Genomic DNA, 16,165 nt, shown 5'->3' with positions numbered 1-16,165 from the left:
CAGTTGGATGGCAGGAGTAACAGGTGTGCCTGCTTCCCTATCCCCACCCCAAAACCCCATGCCCGTGCGTGAACATCACCCCTGGCAGACAGGCTGGGCCACCTGTGCCCCTCCTGGGAAGTGGAATCCAGGGCACTGTGCCCTGGATGAGGGTCTCCAGCCCCTACCAGCCCCCAGAGAAGGGCTGTGCTAACAGTGCCCGCCCTCACTTGTGTTTTAGCATCTGGCTTCCGGCTCCTGCACCATGAAAATCCTGTTTTGTGACCTCCTGCTGCTCAGCCTCTTCTCCAGCGTGTCCAGCAGCTGTCAGAAGGACTGTCTGGTCTGCAGAGAGAAGCTCCGCCCCACTCTTGACAGCTTCAACCTCGAGGTAGGTCCAGGAGTTTGGACCCTGTCTTCCCCGCCCCGCCCAGGTCACATGACTCTCCCAGTGTGAGATGGTCCCTAAGAAACAGATGGGGACTCGAGCAGCTTCTGAAAGCAAACCCTGTCATCGTCCCATGTTTCCACATTTGAGTCAAGACCCACCCAGGCTGCTGTTTTGTTCCTATTATTAAAAGCATGCACACTCATTCTGGAGAATTTGGCAAATTCCAAGAAGTATGAAAAGAAAAAATTAAAGTCACCTTTAATCTCACTGGTCAGAGAAAAAAATCTTGCTGTGTTATACCAAGATAAGTTTCCTGTTATTAACATTATTTTAATTTAAGTATACTTGGCTTAACCAATCCCTCCTGCTGAGCACGTAAGTTGTCCTCCAGTTTTGATATTATAGACAATTCTACAGTGAACACCTACGTGCTGTCTTGTATTTATTTGAGCACTAAATTTCACTAAGTCAGCTGCTTTCTACACTGCTTTCATTACTGTTTAAATAGTTATTCCTCTCCTACTAAATCCAATATAACTCAATTACTTTTTCTTTGTAGTCAAGAGAACTCCTCTCAAAAGATGTCATGTTTGGAACTCCTCAACCTTAAGAGCCACCTTTTCCCTCCTGTCCCTTGAGGCAAGTGTACAAATATAGAAACCAAGTACTCACACTGGGCTGACACACAAACGTGAACAGACACAGCCCCCTGACCCACCAAAACACCACACTCCTCCCATGCCACCTCAGTGGCTTTCGAGCCTGTTTTCTGAACAGTAATAACCATGAAATCGTGAAGAAGCATCCCGAGAACCCATTAAAAACCCATCCATTCTCCTCCTCCAGTTATTGTGGGTCTTCTGAGCACCTACTATGCACCAAGCACCTACTATGCACCAAGCACCTACTATGCACCAAGCACTGGGCTAGACCTAGGGCCCCAAGGTGAGCAGACAGATAATGGGAGAGAAGAACCCACCATCCTTTCCTGAGAGTAATTACTGAGCAATGGGGAAGCAAGAGCAGTGGACCCCAACCTAGTCTAGAGGGGTGGAGGGGGCTTTGGGAGGAACTGAAGCCTCTAAGGAGACCTAAAGATGGTCAAAGAGGCAGGGAGTGAGCCCAGGTGCCCAGGTAATGAGGGAGGCACAGAGTGGGGGAGGAGCGCACATGCGCAAATGCCTTTTGGGGGGAGGGGAGTGGCATGTAAGGAACGGAGGCAAGCTGGATTTGGCTAGAACACAGAAGACCCACATGCCTTTTCTGTGCAGGCCAGAGAGGCTTAAAATTTGACCCAAAACAAAATACTTTCCCGTGGTCTCAGTCAACAGAGCAGACCGCTAGTTCACAGGTAAACCAGTGAAGGAGCTGATTAAGGAATAATCTCATCATTGTCACACTCTTGACAAAGACTGAAAGTTGTGCACAATTCCTGAATCACAAGCTTTAACTGCAACCCTATATCTCCCACTCCAAAAAGCATGAAGACATGTGTACACCCATGTTTATGGCAGCATTACTCACGATAGTCAAAAGGTAGAAAAGACTCAAGTGACCGGCGAGAGACGGATGGATAAACAAAACATGGTCGATGCGGACAATGGAATATTAAGAGCTTTTAAAAAGGAAGGGAATTGTGATACAGGCTACATCATGGATGAGCCCTGAAGATGTATGCTGTCACAAAACGACAAATACTGTAGGATTGCATTTACCTGCGTTCAAGACCATTCAAGATTCAGAGACAGAAAGTAGAATGGGGCTGCCAAGAGCTGGGGAAACAGGGAGAGGGGAGTTAGGGTTTTATAAATACCAAGTTTCAGTTTGGGAGAATGAAAAATTTCTAGAGATGGGGGCAAGGGTTGATGGTAACCCAACAAAGTGAATGTACTTAATGCCGCTGAGCTGTACTCTTAAAAATGGTTCCAGTGTAAATTTGATGGTATTTGGATTTTACAATAGAAAAAAAAAAGTATTTGGAGCTCAACTGTAAGGATAACACTGAGTCTGCACTAGTTCCCCCCCCGCCCCCACAAATTTAGGTAACTTGTTGAGAGCAAACATCATGCCTGACTGTGAAGCACTGTGATGTTCCGACTCCCGGGACACCTTGACCTTGGGTGCCAGTTGTGAGATGACAGAGGCCACCAGGGCAGGTTCCCTCCAGCCTCCTTATTGTCACCTCAGGATCTGTGCTTCTGCTCCTTCTTCTTCCCCCTTTCTGTGTACCACTGATTTTCCTGCTGGAAATTCTTTTTTCCCATCTCCCACTTGCTCTTTCCTTCCCTTTGTTGTCCTGTTTTTGGAAGAGTATCCACATCTGCAACCTGGACCCCTTCACGGTTGCCTCGCTCCTTTGCTGTGCTCGAGCTCAGTTGCTCAGTGGTATCAGCCCACATGGACTGTAGCCCGCCAGGCTCCTCTGTCCATGGGATTCTCCAGCCAAGAATACTGGTGTGGGTTGCCATTTCCTTCTCCAGGGGACCTCTGCTACCCCATGACTCGAACCCGTATCTCCTGCACTGCAGGCAGATTCTTTAACACGGCCCCACCTGGGAAGCCCGCCTTAACTCCTTAGCCAATCTCCAAGGTCGCCAGCAGTTCCTAACCACAGAAACCTTCGCCAATGTGCAAGCTTCCCCTCCTCGTCCTCTCTGGTGAACCCCGCTCTCTTCTCCACTCTGACTCTTCCTTTTCTGCCTCCTGTTAGAGCCCCATTTCTCTTCCTGCCCCCCTCTAAACACAAGATAGCCAAGATTCCTTGTTCTTACCTCCATGTCCTTTCTCCTTCCCAGCGTTTGCTTTCCCCAGGCAGCAGGTACACTTTTTGCCTCCTCTCTGCTGGGCTCCCATCACTTTCCATGCTTCCCTTTCCTCCCCACAGCTCCAAGAACCTGTCCTGCCATCTTGCTCATACCTCCGACTCCTCCCCCAGCCAATAAACCCTTCAATACTACTCTTAGGAGAGGATGCCTTGCTGATTCCCCACCAGTCCCCAGTTGAGCCAGCTCCTAGCACCTTTGTTCTCTGACAATTACTTGCATCTGCTGGGCTATCTCTTAGGTGCTTCTTTGCCAATTAATCTGGGCTTCTCCAGCACACAGTACAGTGTGGCACAGGGCAGTACTCAATACACAGGTCCCGTGGAAACTGGAGGGCTTCCCAGGTGGTGCTAGTGGGAACCTGCCTGCCAATGCAGGAGATGAAAGAGATACAGGTTCAAACCCTGGGTCTGGAATATTCCCTGGAGGAGGAAATGGCAACCCCCTCCAATATTCTTGCCGAGAGAATCCCATGGACAGAGGAGCCTGATGGGCTACAGTCCGTGGAGTCACAAAGAGTTGGACACGATGGAAATGACTTCGCACGCAAGCACAGGGAAACTGTAACATTGCAAGGCCTTTTAGTCTCCTAATGGGTGCAGATGCTGTAGAGGTTTTGCACAGGTGTCTTTCAAAGCCAGGAAGGAATTTGGAGCTAGTTTCTATTTCTCCGTAGCATCTTAAATCTCTGGGGTCCAGAAAACACTGTAAGAAAATGGCCAGTTCCCGCTTCAGAGTGATGGATGACCTCTGCAAGTGCCTGTTGACCCCCAGAGGACCTGGTTGCCTGGGTGTTTCTAGCTTGTATTCACTTTTAACCTATTTTTTTTAAGTTTTATGAAATGCCTAGAAGCGAGACAACCACATCTCACTTCCAAATCTTGCAACCCTTGACTATGTCCCCTCTGTGAAAGATGGGAGAACTCAGATATTTAGGCAAGGGTCACTGTCTGCCCCCACCCCAATCCTTCCACCAAATGATGGGATCCTAATCTATTCCCAGGACCTTCCGGACCCTTGGCTTCATCAGGAATTTCATTTGTTCTCCCTCCAGGGCAATGGTCCAAGCATGCCTGTCTTTTTGTTAGACTATCATTTTGGTCAGTAAATGACTAGTACACAAGCCAAATGATTGGAAAGTCCTGGGCTTTCAGCTAATTGAGAATGATACTTACCCTACCAGCTTACGGAGAAAAAAACTAGATTCACCGAGTTATTTTAGTGACCAAGAAGAAGGTAACTCCCAAGAAAGTTCTGTTTTGTTGTTGTAATAGTTTAGTTACTCAGTCATGTCCAACTCTTTGTGACCTCACAGACTGTAGCCCAACAGGCTCCTCTGTCCATGGGATTTCCCAGGCAAGAAAAACTGGAGTGGGTTGCCATTTCCTTCTCCAGGCAATCTTCCAGACCCAGGGATCAAACCCTATCTCCTGCATTGGCAGGCAGATTCTTTACCCCTGAGCCACCAGGGAAGCCAAGAAAGATCTAGGGAAACTTATTTAAATTCCCTAAAACTCTATTAACAGCAGAAGAGTTACTACTTCTGGTAGTTTCTGTCTTCATTACACAGAAAATCTTAGTAGCTGACTTGCCCTGCTGCTGCTGCTGCTGTGTCGCTTCAGTCGTGTCCGACTCTGTGCGACCCCATAGATGGCAGCCCACCAGGCTCCCCCGTCCCTGGGATTCTCCAGGCAAGAACACTGGAGTGGGTTGCCATTTCCTTCTCCAATGCATGAAAGTGAAAAGTGAAAGGGAAGTTGCTCAGTCGTGTCTGACTCTTCGCAACCCCATGGACTGCAGCCTACCAGGCTCCTCCATCCATGGGATTTTCCAGGCAAGAGTACTGGAGTGGGCTGCCATTGCCTTCTCCCCTGACTTGCCCTAGGAGTTCCTAATACATTTTTCTTTTGTGCTGTGCATCTGCTGGCCCGCTAGCGTTGGCTCCCTGATACACTGGCAGACCTCCTAAAGCAAATAGGTCCCAAATGTCTCTTGGTCAGAAGTAGCTGGATTCCTTAGAGGCAGAAACATGACAATCTGAATGAATTGTTTATTTTTCTTCCATTGGGCTCACTAATCTTTGATCCTAGACATTCAGATGACCCTTTGCTCATTGACTTCCCTCCCCCATGCAAAGCCCAGCTTTGCAGATCAATTTGGCACCAATCTGGGACTTTCCAGATGCTCCTCCATGCTGTGTCTGAATATAGCAATGTCATCAGAGTGGGCTGTGAAAATGTGTCCAGCTCACTTAATGGGCCATTAACCCATCTCTGCAAACAGGCTGGTGAGTCCCTCAGACCAGAGAGTGGAGTCAGTAAGCTCATATGCCCATCTGGTGCTACAAATGTTGCCGTCAATTTGGATTCCTCATTTTTTTTGCCCCAAAACCTTTTCCTAAATCAGAAATCAAGATCCGTGTTTTAGTACCTAATCATCTAACAGTATGTTGAGTCTCGGTAACGGCTATACATCTGGTTTGATCATAGAATTTCATTTCCTCTGATTGACATGCAATATAATTACCATCTGGGCTTAGAAACCCAGGGGCTTGCAGAAGATCTGAGAGACTCTAGGCTTAACAGTTTCCACTTGTTCCTGTAAATGGACAGAGCAGAACAAGGCAACGAGCACTTTGAGGATCCTATCCATGTGAGGACTGAACCAAGTGTGTTCAAAAGTCCTTTTGAGTCCAACAAGTCTACGCTTATGACCGCACAAGTCACGTTGGGACTTGAACCCAGCAAAACCCCAGGATGGAACTTGAACCCACTCCTTTTTTTTTTTTTTTTTTTTTTTATGTGACTGCTCCAGGTCTTAGTTGCAGCACTGGAGTTTTCATTCTCACATGCTAGATTTTCATTGTGGCATGTGGGAGTGAGTGTGTGCTCAGTCACTCAATCGAGTCTGACTCTTTTTGGCCCCATGGACTGTAGCCCTCCAGGCTCTTCGGTCATGGGATTCTCTAGGCAAGAATACTGGAGTGGGTTGCCATTTCCTCTTCCAGGGAATCTTCCTGACAGAGGGATCAATAGCCACGTTTCCTGTGCCTCCCTCATTGGCAGGCAGATTCTTTACCAAGGAGCCATCTGGGAAGCCCTTAGTAGCAGGATGAGGGATCTAATTTCCTGCCCAGGGATGGAACCCAAGTGTCCTGCATTGGGAGTGCAGAGTCTTAACCACTGAACCACCAGGAAAGCCACTGTCTTTTAATTGAAATTGCACACCTGGTCTCAGGACTTAATGAAGCTTAGATTCTTTATGTCTCCTTGCACAAAGAATTCCGTAAGAGACAAAGTGATAGGTAAGAAGTGGATTTATTTAGAGATACACATTCCATAGACAGAATGCAGTCTGTCTCAAAAGGAGAGAATGGTCCTGGAAGAAATACATTTCACAGACAGAGTGTGGGCCATCTCAGAAGGCAAGAGGCCCCAGAACATGGGGTGGTTAGTTTTTATGGGCTGGGTGATTTCATGGGCTAATGAGTAGGAGAATTATTCCAGTTATTTTGGAAAAGGGGTAGAGATTTTCTGGAATTGGGCCGCCGCCCACTTTTTGACCTTTTACGATCAGCCTCTGAACTTTCATGGCGCCTGTAGGTGTATCATTTATCACAGCACTAATATCACAGTGAGCATATGAAGAGGCTCAAGGTTCACTGGAAGTCGAATCTTCCGCCATCTTTTATCTACTCATTAGCCCATGAAATCACCCAGCCCATAAAAACTAACCACCAGTTTATGTCGTATCCTCTAGGGCTATGTCATTTGATTAGAGGTTTTATCCTTCCCGCTTCCCTCCTATTTCACTTCTACTGGCTTTCCCGGTGTTACCCATGCTTTCTGCTTCCTCCTTGACTCTGTGGAGTAGGGTTTCTCAGACTCTGTGGATGTATTAAGCTGGATAATTATTTGTTGGGGTGGGAGGTGGGCTGTCCTATACATTACAGGTTGTTTGCCAGTGTTCTTGTGGAATGGAGCAGGACACTGGGGGTCCTCCTGAGTAAAAGTCCTTTCTGTGTCCCCCAATTCTTGTTTGTAGGAAATAGGTCTCCTTCAGTCTCCTGAACCTGCCCTGAGTTCCAAAGGGAAGTTGCTAATCAGGGAAGGTAGGGGATGCCAAGAGCAGGGAGGAGCAGTCAAACAATAGTGCAGCCATTCTTGGTTCCCCTCAAGGAATATACATAACAATACCTTTGTGTTCAAAGAGCTGACTCATTAGAAAAGACCCGGATGCTGGAAAAGTTGGAGGCAGGAAAAGAAGGGGATGATGGAGGATGAGATGATTGGATGGCCGCACCGACTGAAAGGACGTGAGTTTGAGAAAACTCCGGGAGGTGGTGAAGGACAGGGAAACCTGGCGTGCTGCGGTCTGTGGGTTGCAGAGTCAGACACGACTTAGTGACTGAATGACGACAACGACCTTTGAATTCCTCTGTGGGACCTACGGCCCCCACCCAGGTGGATGATGGTAACTTCAGGCTGAGCACAAGTTTCCTGGAACATGTTACCACCAGCCATTCAGAACAAAGTCACACACCCTGCAGCCTCCACCCCAAATCTTGCCTATATAAACTTCTCCCCGAAATCCATCAGGGAGTTCGGGGCTTTTGAATAGGAGTCACCTGTTCACCTTGCTTCACAGCACCCCAAGAGGAAATCAGGCAGAGAGGGTGGAAAGCAGACGGCGGACTCACATGCTTACCGGATGGAGAGACGGGGTCCTGAGAAAGGGGATTCTGGAGAGGTGCCCAGGGCTCTACACCTGAACCAGCTGGGGAGTAAGGTGACGTTCAGAGAGAGAGACAGAGCAAAAAGATAGACTTGGGGTGGAAAAAAGTAGGAGTGAAGTACTGATATATATGCTACAATCAGTACTTCATTCAAACCTGTTCCACACATACTGAAAAAGTGTATCAGAAAAGAATTAAAGTCACCTGCTAGTAACAAACACCTGAAGTGACATCTCTAATAAGATGAGATTTAGGAGTTCTCAGGTGGCTCAGTGGTAAAGAATCCACCTGCCAATGTAGGAGACTCAGGTCCTATCCCTGAGTCGGGAAGATCCCCTGGAGGAGGAAAAGGCAACTCACTGCAGTGTTCTTGCCTGGGAAATCCCGCGGACAGAGAGGAGCCTGCTGGGCTACAGTCTGTGGGGTCGCAAAAGAGTTGGACGAAACTTAGCAACTAAACAACAGCACCTGGTGGTCCACCGGTAGGATTCGGGCTTTCACTGCTGTGCCATGGGTTCAGTCCCTGGTTGGGGAACTGAGATCCCACAAGCTGCGCTGTGTGTCCCCCGCCACCAAAAGATGGAGATGATTCCTCACACAGAAGTCAGGAGGAGAAAGTGGGAGATGCTCAAGTGGAGGCATGAGCATGACCACATCTTGGAGATGCTTGGCAGCAACAAAAGGAGGGCAGGGTCAGAGTGGTAAAGGCAAGCAGGAAAAGTCAGACTGAAGGACACGTTTTGAGGATTTGGTGGAACAGCTGTTGAAGCCTGTGATTTAAGCTGCATGCGTATCTCACTACTTGGTTAGAGATCAAGTTGGAAACCTTGCCCATAGAGGCACATGTACCACTCTGAACGCCCGGGTAGGAGTGTTTGCTCCCCAGAGAGCCCCAATGGGGCACACACGCATCTTCTCACATCCTGCACCTGTCCAACCAGAGCAGTAACTCCTGATGCCCTGTAAGCCAGGCACAGACTCCTTGGTTTGGGGCTCTCTTGGTAGTCCAGTGGTTAAGACTCCAAGCTTCCAATGCAGTGGGTGCAGGTTTGATCCCTGGTCCGGGAACTAAGATCCCACATGCTGCATGGTGCAGCCAAAAAAATTAAAAATTAAATTAAAAAAAGACTCCAAGTTTTGATGAAGGGCTCTGCAACTTCCTGCTCACCATGATGTCAAAGTCAGGCTGAAGTGGGGTTTTCATCTGACCCCAAAAACACTGAGAGGAGCGTTCGGGGTGAAGTGTGCTTGGGTGCTCAGTTGTTTCCGACTCTTTGCGGCCCCACAGACTGTAGCCCGCCAGACTCCTCTGTCCATGGGCTTTTCCAGGCAAGAATACTGGAGCAGGTTCCCATTTCCTTCTCCAGGGAATCTTCCTAAACCAGGGACTGAAGCTGTGTCTCCTGTGGTTCCTGCTTTACAGGTGGATTCTTTACCACTTGAGCCATCCGGGAAGCCTGAGGCCAAAACAATAGGAAAAAAAAACTTGGAGGCAGAGGCTTCCAGGAGATTCCAATCAGAGATAGGAATGTGGGAGGGCAGGGTTAAGGCCGGGGCCAGTCAAGAAGGTACAGGAACATCAATGGTCAGGCTGGTGGTCTGGACGAGAGGTGGTAGATGCCAGGAGAGACAGAAGCTGCAGGGGTTCCTAGGGAGCTGGCAGGTCCACTGAATTGTGTCAGACAGTCCCAGATTATCCAACCTGTCTATATCCCAAAGGGTCTTAACCCCCCCTTTCTACTTTTTTATTGGCATATAGATGATTTACAATGTTGTATTAATTTCTGCTCTTCAGCAAGGTGACTCAGTTATTATATATACAAATTTTTAAATATTCTTTCCCATTATGGTTTATCCTAGGACATTGAATTTAGATCCCTATGCTATACAGTAGGACCGCGTTGTCCATTCATTCTGTATGTAATAGCTTGCATCTACTCACCCTAAACTCCCAGTCCATCCTTCCTCCACCCCCTCCTAACCCTTGGCAACCATAAGTCTGTTCTCTATTTGATCCCTATTTTCTATAACTCATGCACTGATAGTGATGATGAATGTATGCAAGGTGAAGAATGAATCACACCAAGGTTGATCTTTACCAGGTGACCTTAGAATAACCATGCAGATTTAACTTCGTGACTACATGCTTTAACATCCCCAGTTTCTTAAATCACTCTGACCTCTCCCAGGCCTGATAAGAGAACGGAATAAAATGTTTCTTTATGGATGATCCCGATGAGCTATGTTTGGCTCCAAAAACCCAACAAAGACTATAACTCTGTTTGTGCATTTTGTTAACCTGCTGGGTCACCTGGGTAACTTAACCTCACCTCTCTGAGCCCCAACTTTCTTTGTGAAATGACAGAGATGGGCCAGTTCATTTTCTATTTCTTTCCAACTCTGAAATTCTATGAACTTAAGTAACTATATGTAAAACTGCTCCATGGTACTGAAGAGGTGCTTCAGAAGCTCTTGCATTGATTGGTACCAAAATAGATCATGCATGCATGCTCAGTCATGTCTTGACTCTTTGCAACCCCATGGATTGTAGCCTGCCAGGCTCCTCTGTCCATGGGATTATCCCAGCAAGAATACTGCAGCTGTTGCCATTTCCTCCTCCAGGGAATCTTCCCGATCCAGGGATCCAACCCGCACCTCCTGCTTCTCCTGTACTGTCAGGCGGATTCTTCACCACTGAGCAATCTGGGAAGCCCTAAAATAGACAGCAAAAGTACTTGATCTCATTGCCTTGGACTAACAGATGTCCCTGGTCTTTCTCTTTCCTCCAACCTCTTTCTTGGCAGATGTGCATCCTCGAGTGTGAAGAGAAGGTCTTCACCAGCCCTCTCTGGACTCCATGCACCAAGGTCATGGCCAGGGGCTCCTGGCAGCTCAGCCCTGCTGACCCAGACCACGTGGCAGCTGCTCTGGACCAGCCCAGACCCTCTGAGATGCAGCATCTGAAGCGAATGCCCCGGGTCAGGAGCCTCTTTCAAAGGCAGAAGAGGACAGAGCCCGGCCTGGAGGAGGCGGGGGAGATCAAGCAGAAGCAGCTGCAGAAGCGGTTCGGGGGCTTCACCGGGGCCCGGAAGTCGGCCCGGAAGTTGGCCAACCAGAAGCGGTTCAGTGAGTTTATGCGGCAGTACCTGGTCCTGAGCATGCAGTCCAGCCAGCGTCGGCGCACCCTGCACCAGAATGGTAATGCGTAGCTGGAAGGGGAGCCCCTCCCGGCTGCACCGTCCACTTCAACCCATGAGTGAGTGGGGCCCCAATGAGCTGGGGGCAAGAAGAAACATCCTCTACCCTGTCTTAACCTTCCTCCCCGCCAGGGGGAAACATGTTGGCATCCAAAACACATATACATACGCCATACCACTTCCTTCAGGGGTTCAGCTCCTAGGACTGCTCCAGCCCACCTTTTTTTTTTTTATTTCTGGGAGCAAAAATTGTCCTGGGATTGCTCCCAACAGCTCACCACTGTGGTGAAGAGACTGGTTACCATGGGGATAATAGTAGTGTGTTAAGATAACTAATTCCTCTATGGCTCTTCAGGAGCTTAGTTACTATGGGGACAATGAAGTGGACCAAGCTTCCTATCTGGTTGCCATAGAAACCATTCACTCACCTTTCCCCGGAGACTTTAAGGACCCAGAGCACCTGCACTTAGCCATTTGCAGAGTCTGATCTATGTCTGTGATGTTGCTGTTTCACCTTCAAAGATGGCTTAGCTGTCCCCTCCCCTCCTCCCTCTATCTCAAGGTAACTGGCTTCCATGGCAACCTTTCAACTTTCCCACTCTCCCCCAGTCAAGGAGCTCTGGTTAGGACCAGTTCTTGTTAGGACACTTTCTGTATTTCTTTCTGCCACACATCACTTGTTCACCTGATCACTTTGGGCTGGTGGGCTGGTGCTTTGCAGCCGATGGCACCTGAGCAAGGTTTTGAGACTCTGGGTCTAATGACCTCAGTCACTTTTAGGAAAGGGACTAAAGGATCATCATTTTTCCTCACTTTTTGCCTCTTTCCGGGTGCCATTTCTGGTTTTTTGTTTGTTGGTTGGTTTTAATTTTTATTATTTTTGGCTGCGCAGGGTCTTCGTTGCTGCTCATGGGTTTTCTCTGGTTGCAGCGACCGAGGGTTACTCTCTAGCTGCAGTGCACAGGCTCTCACTGTGGCGGCGTCTTTTGTTGCAGGACACGGGTTCTAGGGTGTGAGAGCTTCAGTAGTTGTGGTGTACAGACTTAGTTGCCACACAGCATGTGGGATCTTCCTGTACCAGGGATTAACCCACGTCCCCTTCCTTGGCAGGCAGATTCTTAACCACTGGACCACCAGGGAAGCACGCAGGTGCCATTTCTGTTTTGTGTTTGTTTGCTTGCAACCCTTCCTCCTACCTCCCTGCCTGTCTGTTCTTACCCCCCCAGGCACTTGTTTATACATGTACCTACAATGCAGATCAGATCATAAATATCAGAGATCCTAACTTATTTCCCAGTCATTACAAACTCGGCTTTCCATTAACCTATACATAACTGAGTGGCAGAGGGAACTAGCACAATGAACTTTTCTGAAAATCTAAGAGAATTCCAAGCATTAAGCATATGTGCCTTAATTCATATGTAGGAATATGATTATCTGCAGGATTTCATCTGAGCTTCCCTGGTGGCTCAGTGGTAAAGAATCTGCCTGGCAACGCAGGAGACATGGGTTCAATCCCTGGGTTGGGAAGATCCCCAGGAGGAGGAAATGGCAACCCACTCCAGTATTCTTGCCCGGAGAATCCCATGGACAGAGGAGCCTGGCAGGTTGCATGCAGTTCATGAGGTCGAAAAGAGTCAGACAGGCTCAGGCGCGCGTGTGGTATCTCATATCTCTCCTTAAAGAGAGAAGCTTCCCCTAACAGAATGAACTATTCAGTTGGTCAGAAACTTTCCACAAACATTATCACCCAAGTGGGGGCTTTTGCCTGACACAGAGGCATAAAAGCAAAAAGTTTGGGCATGGGCTCTTTTACTTTGCTTCCTATATGTCAAAGGTAGCCAGATGTTAATGACCTTCCTTCAGTGTATATTAATCCACATGTGAATCTTGAGCACCCACACTGCAGCAGGAAGGCAGCCCACATAACACGTTGCAGGTAGGCTGGCTTGCTTGCAAAACGCCCATTGCCAAATACGGATATATGTATTCAGTGGTGAGCCAAAGGCTGCCGTGTTTATTTTAGCAGAATGACTAATCTCTGAAGGCCCTGAATTAACCTGCACTGGTTTTGAAGTCATATTCTTGGATCCCTAATAAGCATTCATTTCTCCAAAGCCATATCTACACGGGACGTAATAAAAAATCTTTCAGAAATGGCATGGGCTGAATTCTTCCAAATCTTAAAGAAATTCTTCTTCTTTTTAAATTTTTAATTGGAGGATAATTGCTTTACAATATTGTGTTGGTTTCTGCCACACATCAACATGAGTCAGCCATAGGTATACGTATGTTTCCCGCCCCGTCCCCGCCCCCACCAAACCTTCCTCCTCAACTTTAGGGACATTCTTCTTTAAAGGGACCATCAAGGCACCCTGAAGACACGTCTAAGTCTGAACTATGACCGTTTACCTTATAAAGAGTTTCAAATCAGTCACGTTAGCAGGAATCAATTTAGTTTTTAGAAAAACTATTTGAGCCCCTATTCAGGCAATTGGTTTTTCTAGTTTTCTATTAAGCCTCCAACTGAGAGGCACTGGAACATAATGGGTAACCAGCTTCTGCCTGTGGCTTTGCTCAAGATATAAAGTTCTTGATGGAAACGCTGGTGATATTAAGCAGCTCATCTGGGTATTATCGATTGCTCTCCTCCTGCGACCATCTCGCTGATTCTTTTTTCCACACATTCATGGCTGCTGAGTTCCCGTGTGGATGTGTATTTATGAGTCCCTTAAGCCTGTCTTTATTCGCCTGTACACACCCCAGCCAGCCCCACACATGCTTGAGATTTCTCCACAGCTCGGGGACTCCTATTGCCAGAGCTGTTCTAGACACCTGAGACACCCAGCACCAACCTATATTTAGAATGCTGGACGGAACGGCGCCACCCAACACATGGGACGTTCGTGTTCGTGCTCAATCATGTCTGACTCTTTGTGACCTCATGGACTGCAGCCCACCAGGCTCCTCTATCCATGGGATTCCCCAGGCAAGAATACTGGAGTGGGTTGCCACTTCCTCCTCCAGGGGATAGGACCCATGTCTCCTGTATTGGCAGGCAGGTTCTTTACCACTGAGCCACTGGGGAAGCAAACACTTGGGATAAAGAACCCTTATTCAGAAAGTGTAATGATGTCCTAGAAGGGAGGGACACTGGTATATATGGAATCGAGAAAAATGGTACAGAGGAACCTATTTGCAGGGTGGGAATAGACGCAGACTGTAGGGAATGGACTTGTGGACACAGCAGGGAGAGGCGAGTGGCGGCATGGATTGAGAGAGCAGCATTGACTATACCCACTGCCATGTAAAACAGCCAGTGGGAAGCTGCTGTATGGCACAGGGAGCTCAGCTCAGCACTCTGTGATGACCGAGAGGGGCGGGATGGGGCGAGATGGGAAGGAGAGAGGTTCAGGAGGAGCAGATGTATGTATGCTTATAGCTGACTCACTTTGTTCAACAGCAGACACTAACAACATAATAAAGCAATGACACTCCAATAAAAAAATAACAAATGGAACAACAACAAAAAAAGGGACACTGGGGTGCAGGACCAGTCCTAGAGAGACCTGTGAAGAGTACGCGACTGATCCCGATACCTACCGTCCGTTTTCCTGGCCCTATGCTCCCCTCCTCTCTTCCGCTACCCCGGACTTTGACTTTCTAGATGGTGGAGAGTGAGCAGATTCATTCCTGGTGAGGAATCCGTGAAGTTAGCACTTGTAATAGAGCCACAAATGAGGGCTCTTTTTAGCCTGAAGAAATGAATTACTATACAGAGATTCCAAATACTGATACCAGGGATAAGAGAACTGTTTCTGGGCAGGAGGCTTCCCCTTTGTTCTGTTGGTTCTGACGCTCGATTGTGGGCCAGGGAAACAGGTGTGTAGGAGTCAGGGACCCCTTCTTGCTGCTTTTGGGGCTAATTATGTGGATTATAAAGCTTTTTTAAAAAAAATATAATTTACTTGGCCGCACTGTACAACATGTGGGATCCTAGTTCCCCAGATTGAACCCCGGCCCTCTACATTTAGGGCTTCCCTGGTAGTTCAGCTGGTAAACAATCTACCTGCAAGGCAGGAGACCCCCATTCGATTCCTGGGTTGGGAAGATCCGCTGGAGATGGGATAAACTACCCACTCCAGTGTTCCTGGGCTTCCCTGGTAGCTCAGATGGTAAAGAATCCACCTGCAATGCAGGAGACCCGGGTTCGATTCCTGAGCTGGGAAGATCCCCTGGAGAAGCACATGGCAACCCACTCCAGTATTCTTACTTGCCTGGAGAATCCCCAAGGACAGAGGTGCCTGGTGGGCTACAGTGCATGGGGTTGCAAAGAGTTGGACACGACAGCGACTAAGCACAGCACAGCACCCCTGCATTTAGAGCATGAAATCTTAACCTCTGGACTACCAGGAAAGTCCCAGATGATAGTTTTTCTTTGCCTCCTTTCTATTTCTCAGGCACTAGGGAAAATAGAATTGAAGGGTCAGAAAAACTGTCAGATTTGCCATTTTAATCTGCCATTAATTTGTCATTTTAATTTCTGTCTCCCCAGGTGTCCAGGCGATCCCCAAAGCAGCATGTCTCCAGCCCCAAACCTGCCGGCTGGGCATCAGGACGCCTCCCTCCCCAAGGCACTGAGGCGAGCTTTGCCTCCAGGCCGCCACCCCAGGGTCCTGCCCCATCTGGTTGTCTTTCCCTCCCTGACTCCTCCTGGCCCCTCCCCATTCATGGCATGTTTCATGACAACCCTGTTGCTACATCAGAGTGTATTTTTGTAATTCCTCCAGCTAACATTTAAACAGCCCCATCTCTCCTTCTCACTCACCTCTTCCCTCTTTGAGGTGGTGGGTTCAAGGAACAGGAAATCAAGCCTGGGGTTTTGACTCGTCACTGCCGTAACTTGTTTGTAAAAGAGCTGTTCTTTTTGACCGATTGTTTTAAACAGATATTTCTCCATTAAACTTCTACTGAGCAAATGGTTAGTAAATGGGTTGGCTGCTTCTTTAACTGAGAGCACAGACTCCAGATATACAGTCAG

The 16,165-nt window shown here is 48.1% G+C and overlaps 1 protein-coding gene across 10 annotated transcripts; it reads left to right on the top strand.

Annotated features, from left to right (window-relative positions):
* The first annotated feature begins 215 nt into the window (after nucleotides 1–215).
* On the top strand, nucleotides 216–16,103 carry PNOC (prepronociceptin). Of its 10 annotated transcripts, none has more exons than XM_055577776.1 (3): nucleotides 216–370; nucleotides 10,732–11,183; nucleotides 15,680–16,103. In XM_055577776.1, exons 1-2 carry the CDS (start codon nucleotides 245–247, stop codon nucleotides 11,134–11,136), a joined length of 531 nt encoding a protein of 176 aa, XP_055433751.1. In that variant the 5' UTR covers nucleotides 216–244; the 3' UTR covers nucleotides 11,137–11,183; nucleotides 15,680–16,103. The 10 variants fall into 10 exon arrangements, with proteins under 10 accessions (XP_055433751.1, XP_055433748.1, XP_055433747.1 ...); XM_055577773.1 differs by lacking the exon at nucleotides 216–370 and adding an exon at nucleotides 5,215–6,496 and having other exon boundaries at nucleotides 10,732–11,125; XM_055577772.1 differs by lacking the exon at nucleotides 216–370 and adding an exon at nucleotides 6,944–7,507 and having other exon boundaries at nucleotides 10,732–11,125.
* Nucleotides 16,104–16,165: the final 62 nt, after the last annotated feature.

This window comes from Bubalus kerabau, chromosome 4, assembly GCF_029407905.1.
Source record: "Bubalus kerabau isolate K-KA32 ecotype Philippines breed swamp buffalo chromosome 4, PCC_UOA_SB_1v2, whole genome shotgun sequence".
Lineage (NCBI taxonomy): Eukaryota > Metazoa > Chordata > Mammalia > Artiodactyla > Bovidae > Bubalus > Bubalus kerabau.
This window is presented reverse-complemented; position numbering and strand designations above follow the sequence as displayed.